This window comes from Lolium perenne, chromosome 6 (genome assembly GCF_019359855.2).
Source record: "Lolium perenne isolate Kyuss_39 chromosome 6, Kyuss_2.0, whole genome shotgun sequence".
In the NCBI taxonomy this organism is placed as follows: domain Eukaryota; kingdom Viridiplantae; phylum Streptophyta; class Magnoliopsida; order Poales; family Poaceae; genus Lolium; species Lolium perenne.
In genome coordinates, this window is record NC_067249.2 from 203543781 (window position 1) to 203552083 (window position 8303).

An 8303-nucleotide genomic window follows, 5' to 3' on the forward strand; every position below is an offset into this window, starting at 1 on the left:
AGCCGAGGAGAAGGTGGCATGCTTTTATGGATACTAGTAGTCTCCACTAGCACAAATTAAAATTACTACAACATAAACAAGGATGGAATCTGTTATAAATTATGGAGTTGGCACTAGACACTTAGGCGTGAAAGTCAGTGTAGCACGTTGCAGGTAGTGCAGTTCAGCAGTTGTATTACCTCCTTTTCCTCATCCTCTTCACATGAACAACTCCTCTGAGTTCCCTTTCACGTGGCTCATCCTAGTGTTACATGTGCGGCGCCTCCAAAGTGTACATAAGATCAAGAGGAAACATTGCACACCGAGTCGTTAGGTCTGCAAGAGACTAGGGAGTTGGAAACTGGTTGTTGCGGTTGATGATGTGATGGATTGATCAACCCCAAAAAAGTGAACCCCATCTTTTTTTTATATAAACTCCTTAAGGGCATGTACAATTCAAGTTGTTTAGAATGATGCTTAGAAAAATAAACCGATTTTTTCTTAATCACCAGTGCTTATATATACCAGGAAGATGCTTAACTAGCCATCCCTCCTATAGAAATAAACATTTATCTGAAGAAAAAGCCTATTTTTTGTAGGCACCTTTGAAGCACTTCTCATTGTATATGGCCTAATATATCCTACTTTAAAGACCCATTAGAACTCTGTACGTGTACACTAATTTAGACGGAAGGCTCGAGCAGAGCCCGGCTTTAAATTAATAAAGCCACAACGGCAGAGTACATAGCCCACAACCACAGAGTCTCACAACACACAAACACCAACCGGGCAAGATCGCCCCAAACTGAAGCACAAACACACACACACAAGGTCGGAGGGTGCCCCAACACCACCGAAGCCTGACGCCGGAGATACAAAGCCACCAGAGAGGGATCTAGCTGTCGCGGTCCCTGATGGTCGACTGGAGAGTGCGGATCCGGGTGACCGCCCACTCCACAGCTTCGCGGTCCTTCTTCCTAGCCACTAGCTTCCACACCTGCAAGTACATAGACATTTTGTAGAGGGCATCAGCAGGTTGGCGGGGAAAGACCCCGTCAATCGAGAATTTGTTCCTAAGATTCCAAAGCGTCCACAACAGGGCAGCGCACGCCATCCCAAGGACCCGCTTAGGTTGACCCCGTTGAGCGTGGAGGAGCCTAAAGATATCCGCGAAACAAGACGGGTTCCAAGAGTGGCCGAGCAGTTCCCGAACTGCACTCCACATGAACCGAGCGAGGGGACAGTCGAAAAAGATGTGATTGTTATCTTCAACTTCCCCACAAAGGGCACAAAGACCCAGGGACGGCCCCCTACGCCGCCGGATGTTCTCATTAGAAGGGAGGCGTTTCCTAGCAAGTTGCCAAAGAAAAATCCGGACCTTTGAGGGGATCGAGAGTTTCCAGAGGTCGCTAAAGAACTTCGAGGGGGTCCCCTGACAAAGTCTAAGGTATAACGAGCGCACGGAGAACCTCCCCGAAGGTTCTAGGGCCCACGTAACCTGATCTGGGAGGGGGGAGGGAGGTGGCACCCGAACCTCCCGAAGGAGATTGGCAAGGGACACCCGGTCTCCCTGCCCAAGCTCACGGCGGAGCGGGAGGTGCCACGAGGTACCGGTGCGGGCAGCGGCAACCGAGATATCTTGGTCCGTGGCAACGGCGAAGAGCGTAGGGAATCGGTCGCATAGGGGTCCCGACCCCTGCCACCAATCTCGCCAGAAACTCGTTGTCTTGCCATCAAGCACCCTATGCTTCGCTCCCAAGCGAAACAAGTGCTTAAGTTTCTGAATGGAGTTCCAGAACTGGGAACCAGGGCGATGCTCATCCAGCATGAGATCCTTATCCCTAAGGTACTTGCTCTTGAGGATATCCGCCCAAAGACCTTGCTCCCCAGAGTAGATCCTCCAGATCCATTTGACCAAAAGACAGGCATTCATGAGGCGCGAGTCAGTGATGCCCAGCCCCCCAAGGCTCTTGGGCGTGCACATCGCCGACCACCTTACCCAGTGGTACTTGCGTTTAGCACTGTTGGCTTCCCAGTAGAAGCGGGCCCGGTGGCGGTCTAGCAACCCATGTGTCCCGTCGCTGAGGAGATAGACCGCCATCGCATGAAGCGGAATGGATGAAAGACAGGCGTTAGTGAGTGTCAAGCGCGCAGCCGAGGACATAAGTTTCCCCATCCAGGGGTCGGTGCGCTTACCCACCTTAGCCGTCAGCGGACCCCAATCCGCCGCAGAAAGGGCGCGGTCCTTAATCGGAAGCCCCAAGTAGTTAAACGGAAAGGAACCCAACTTGCAATTAAGCATATGAGCTATCCGCTGGCCTTCCCCTGGCGCCAAACCCATCACCATGACCTCGCTCTTGTGGAAGTTGATCCGGAGGCCTGACATACTCTCAAAGCAAAGGAGAATATACTTAAGATTGGCCACCGCCAAATCGTCAGGTTGGAACATGATGATAGTATCATCTGCATACTGCAAATGAGAGACCCCCCCAGGGATCAAATGAGGAATCAATCCCGCAATGTGCCCCGCCCCTCTGGCCTTGTCCAAGATAGAGGCCAGGGCCTCGACGACGTAGTCGAAGAGGATGGGGGAGAGGGGATCACCCTGACGCACCCCGCGTCCATTGCAGAAGTAATTCCCAATATCTCCATTGATGGAAATAGCAGTTTGGCCCCCCGAGACCAAACTCAAGGCCCTGTGGACCCAAGCGGGCTCAAAGCCCTTGCCCAGAAGAACCTCACGGAGGAAGGGCCAGTTCACCCGATCATAGGCTTTCTCAAAGTCCAACTTCAGGAAAACTCCCCTAAGTTTCCTGGCCTTGGTCTCGTGGACAATCTCTTGAAGGGAGAGGACCCCCTCGTGGATATGGCGACCCTTGATAAACGCAGATTGTGCCCGACTAATAGTCCTATGGGCAATCGGAGAGAGTCTGGTAGCATAAGCCTTAGCGACAAATTTGAAGATAACATTAATCAAAGCAATCGGCCGAAACTGTTTGATATTCTCCGCCCCAGAGACTTTAGGGATCAGCGTAAGGATCCCAAAGTTGAGCCTCGCAATGTCAACTCTCCCCAGAGCGAAGCCATTAGCGATGTCCAAGATGAAGGGCTTCACCAGATGCCAGAAGCGTTTGAAAAAGGCCACCGGGAAACCGTCTGGCCCTGGAGCGGTGTCCACCTTCATACTGGCCAGAACCGCATCGATCTCTTCCCCCGAGAAGGCGACCATGAGGCTATCATTCTCCCGTTCCGACACCTGAGCCGCAGCATGCCAGAAGGAGGGGGAAAGGTGGAGCAGGGGGGGTTCGCCCGTGGAACCCATGAGGGCACGGTAAAACTCATAGATGTGTGCCTGAAGCTCGTGAGACTCGACAGGGATCCCCGAATCCGTCATGAGCCTGGTAATGGCGCATTTGCGGCGTCTTCCATTAGCATAAGCGTGGAAGAACGCGGTGTTAGCGTCCCCCTTGGTGAGCCAGGTAACCCTGCTCCGCTGGCGCCAATACTCCTCCTCCACCTCCGAGAGATGGGTGAGTTGGTCCTCCAGATGGTAACGAAGTGCCCAACCCTCGTCATCCAGACCACTCCCATCCGCAACCACGTCAAGGGCCTGGATGCGCGCAAGGATATCGGCCTTCAAGTCGCGGTTTTCTCTTCCTAGGTTGGCCCCCCAGCCCTTCAGGAATTGCCGAAGCCCTGCCGAGACCCGTTGCCAACGCGTGATTGGATCGGCGCACAACCCCAGGGCAGCGACCAAATCACCCCACTTGCTAGAAACCAGATCCCCAAAGTCTGGCCTCAGCAGCCAACCCTGTTCAAAGAAGAAACGAGGGCTACGCTTCCTAAGTTCCTCCCCAGAGCTTAGGATCAGCGGAGAGTGGTCGGACCCAATGATGGTATCCGCCACCAGAGAGCAGAGCGGGAAAAGGGCTTCCCACTCAGCAGTCATGAACACCCTGTCCAGGACGCAACGAACTGGGTCGAGTTGTCGATTCGTCCAAGTGTATCGGGCGCCCGTCCTACGGACCTCCCTGAGGGCAAGGGACGCGATACAATCGTTGAAGCGATGCACCCGAGGCCAATCAATGTTCGAGTTATTCTTGTCCTCTGATCCCCTAATCAGGTTAAAGTCTCCGCCCACCACCAAGGGAAAATGGCAGGCGCCGATGGCCAGCGACAGCTCCGCAAGGAAATCCCCGGATCTCTGATGATCAGCAGGCCCGTACACAACGAACAGAGACCAGACCTTTGCGGTATCAAGTTGCCGCACATCGGCCCTAAGGAAGAAGGCTCCCGAGCCCCATCCCAGGACATCAAAGGTATCTTCGTTGACGCCAAGCAGCATCCCCCCGGAGCGCCCCGACGCTGGGGAGTGGTGCCAGGCGAATTTGCCGAGGGGGTCAATGCCCCGCAGATCCGCCGGCGTGAAAGATGCCTTCATAGTCTCCTGCAACCCCACAAAGTCCAGGTGTTCTCGGGTCATGAACTCCTTGATTTGGGTACGGCGCCCCGGCCTACCATACCCACGGATGTTGTAGAAGCCCGCCCGCATTAGATGCGAGGAGCTTTCCTCCGTCCAGAACGGGATGCCAAACTAGCCCTCGGAATGCCCCCCGTGTTGGCGCGGGTGGCAGCCAGAACCGGGACCTCCACAAGCGAGGGGTCACCGTCGTCGCCCGAGACCGGGGCAGCCCCAGTTGCCACGGGTCCAGGAGCGGAAGAAGAGGCGGCCTTGCGAGCCACCTCCACCTCCTTGCGGAACACCGCAAGGGCCAGCACCGCCTGTGCCTCCTCGTTCGCACGAATGAGGGATATCGATTCCGCGACAGGGCGGGACTCCGTCTCAAAGGCCATGCCACAGTCATGAGTAACCGAAACGAGGTGAGAGTCCGAGAGGGAGGGGAGAACGGCGAAGTCGGAGATCGTACCTGGCTCGAGGTTCTTCGCCGCCGCCCGCTCCTGAGCACGCTGCATGACCGGGGTCGAGTCTGTCAGACGCGCGCTCTTCCTGGCCGGCTCCGCCGGGACCGTCTTCGTGCGACGTCGACGCGGGATGACCTGCCGGCCCGCCGCAGGCGCGCCCTGGTCCACCACCTGGCCGCCCTCCTCCAACATCTCATCGTCCCCACCCGCCGCCTCCGCGTCCATGGCCTCCACGCCGTCAGTGTTCTTGGACGGAGAGTCTGCGGAATCCTCCCCATCCGACTCGGCAGTGAGCAGGGTGGAGGAGTCTGGGAGGAGGGGGGACGCGGGCGCCTCGCCATCCTCCAAGATCAGAGACGGTCGGCACTCTGCCGAGGCAAGGTCCGCCGCCCTCGCTTGCTCAAGCTGGAGCAGCGGGAGGGGCCAGCCCCTCAGGTTGGACCCGTACTGGTCCGAGACGACCGGCTCCACCGGACCGGGCGCAGCCGTAGACCCCCCCAGGTCCACGGGCGCACAGGCCGCACGGGCCGAAGGGGCCGGCCCCGCCGTAGCCGGCGTAGCCGCCACATCGACCGGCGCATCGACCGACGGGGCTGCCGACGGAGCACCCGCCGCAGCCGCCCGGGCCTGGTCACGGGCACCCAGCTCATCCCACTCCTTACGAGAGGGGCTGAGGTCGTCGACATCATCGTCGTCCTCGTCATCGTCGTCCTCCGGTCCCGCCTGAGGAGGTGGAGGAGGGGCCGAGGTAGAGGCACCACTGTCCGGCTCCACGTGCACCCCGATGTTGTAGCCGAGCTTCTTGTGAAAGAGTTGGACCGAGCCCCTTAGCTTGTCCGGGTTGCGGCATGCGAGCAGCATTCGGACCGGCTGGCGGCGACGGATGGAGTCCTCGTCAACCCGAACCGGCCAACCCAACATGCGCATGCCGGCCAGAAGTCTGTCCGCCCGACGCATCCGGCGTGGCACCCCAGTAAGGCGGATCCAGACCTCCTGCAGCATCTCGACCGGCGCCGGGTCGGAATCAGCCAGGTGAATGTCGGCCACTGTCCCACTAAGGGGAAGAAAGAGGCGACCACTGCGGGCCGAGATCTGCAGGGACTCGCGGGAGGGGAACACGACGGAGAACTCATGGGCAGAGGTCTCCTCGACTTGCCAATCCCAATCCGCCTCCACGAGGTGGTGGAGCTCCCGAGTCAAGTCACTCACCGAGAGCACCACATGTTTGAAGGAGATGACCGCCCCATTGGACATCTCCTCCGATTCCTCATCATCCTCCTCGAACTCGAGGGCGAAGAAACTTTCCCCCGCCACCGCTTGCCCCATCACGCGGAGCTCCGGTTGCCGCCCCTTGGAAGTGCAGGCCGCCGAGTTGTGGCCCTCGACGCCGCACAAGAGGCACACCGGGGGGAAGGTACAGGCCGCCTGGAAGTGCCCCATCCGGCCGCACTTAAAGCATTCCATGTTGGTGGAGGGAGCCGCCGCCTCGGCCACCCCAGAGGCCGGGCGGGATCCAGAGCTGGCCGTGGAGCGCCCCGGCTCCGCGACCTTCTTGCCGGTAGCCGCCTCATGCGCCCGGCCCCCACCGGACGCAGAGGGAGGAGGAGGAGCCGCCGCCCCTGAGGCCACCTGCGCGAGGCGGGCCGCCTCCTTAGCCGCCCTTTTCTTCTCCCTCTCCACCCACCAGGCGGGAGGGGTGTGGTTGCTGATGCCGCCCTGCCCCCCGGCACGGGCGCCCTCGGTCCCCGACCGGTTCTTGTTCTTCTCCGCCAGCGCACGAGCACGGAGGTCCGCCTCGTGCTGTTGCGGGTTCGACCGTCCGCCGCCGGTACCGGAGCCCGAGCCGGCGCGCTCATCATGGCGGCGCTTGTTGCCGGACTGGTTCCGGCCCCGCTGCCCACCTTCTCCCTGAGGGCGCTCCATGGCCACGACCGCGGCGAAGGAAAGGCGAAGCGGCGAGGGGGGTGGAGGGACGCGGACGCGGCGGGCGGATTTGCGGTGGCGGCGCACGTCGGGGATCGAAGCCGGAAAACCTAACTCCAAAGTGGACGCGTCCTTCCGAATCCACCACCACCCCGCAAATAAGGTCTCCCGGCCCCCAGCCGAAGTGGACCGCAAATGGGCCCCGTCCGTCCTGGGTTCGGCCCCAGGCACATGGGCCGCAGCAGAGGCGCCCACCTGGAACCCACCAGCGGACACCTGGGCCGGGCCCAGGAGCGGCCCATCCACCGGCCGCGAGTGGAGCGGGGGAAACCCTAACGGGTCAAGCGGGGGACGGTCCCGTTCGTCCGCCGCCGCCTCCGGCGCCGAGCGCGGCGAGCACGCCACGTCGGGTCGGGAAGCTGCCCCAGCCGGAGCCGAGGGAGCAGGGGCCGGAGCCGGCGCCCTCCGCCGCACGCCGCGGTCCCCGAGAGCCTCGCGCCTACGCGCGGACGGCCACCGCTGCTTCCACCGGGGGCACTCACCGACGGCGGCGCCGCCACGAGACGTCGCCGCAAACCGCGAGCCCCGGCCACCAGGCGCGAACGCCGCTCTGCGGCCCGACCGGAGGGAGCCCCCAAGCTCCTCCGCCGCCCGCAGGAAAACGCCGAACGGCGTGCCCGCCCCACGCCCAGGGGCGCGCACAGGAGAGCCCTCCTCACTGGGCTCGCTCGTCGCCTCCGCGTCGTCGACGTCGGGAGTGAGGACCCAGAACCTGCCGCCGAAGCCGCCCCCGCTCACCGACGGGCGAGAGCAGAGCGCCGGCGTCGAGCAACGAGGAGCCGGCGTTGCGGGGTCTTCCGCCTCCGCGTCGCCAGAGCCCAACTCACTCATCCATCTGCCGTGTACACTAATTTGGATATAATCTGAATTAGTTTTCTAGTCCTTTAAGTATGGTATGTGACATACAGTTCACGTGACGACATGATGGTTGGTACCCATATGCTACGCGAGATAGCTGCATTTCTTAGTCACGAGATTTGGCGAGCTTGTTTGAATTCAGGAGCGGAGCTATAGAGAAAAGATTTCCCTGATGCATCTTACGGTCATAGCGTAAGTTTTTGTAAGTTTGTAGCCTTGTGATCCAGATTTATGGCTTCCAATCCTTCCATGAAGCACTTTTCTCACTCTACCCTAACGCATTGGCCTTGTTTAGTTTTTTTTTTGACCGGGTCTACGGCGGGCTTACGCCAGCCTGAACATTGATCAAGAACAACAAGAGTACATGGGATCCTTACAATATTTTAGAGGGAAGCGAGAGAGAGGGGGGGGAGGAGAGCTTCAAGGGGGTTCGAACCCATTACACCAATTATTAAGAGTGAGGGAGGGGGAGGAGGTAGTACAGCGATGCGCCCACAACCTAATATCCTCAATGCACCTATGGGAGACAAGACTTAGGTCTTCATTCACGCCATTGAAAG

At 59.5% G+C, this 8303-nt stretch overlaps 1 protein-coding gene across 1 annotated transcript; it reads right to left on the reverse strand.

The window, feature by feature from the left end:
* Positions 1 to 4530: 4530 nt before the first annotated feature.
* Positions 4531 to 7716, reverse strand: LOC139832601 (uncharacterized). The gene has a single exon (XM_071822392.1). It carries the CDS (start codon positions 7714 to 7716, stop codon positions 4531 to 4533), a length of 3186 nt encoding a protein of 1061 aa, XP_071678493.1.
* Positions 7717 to 8303: the final 587 nt, after the last annotated feature.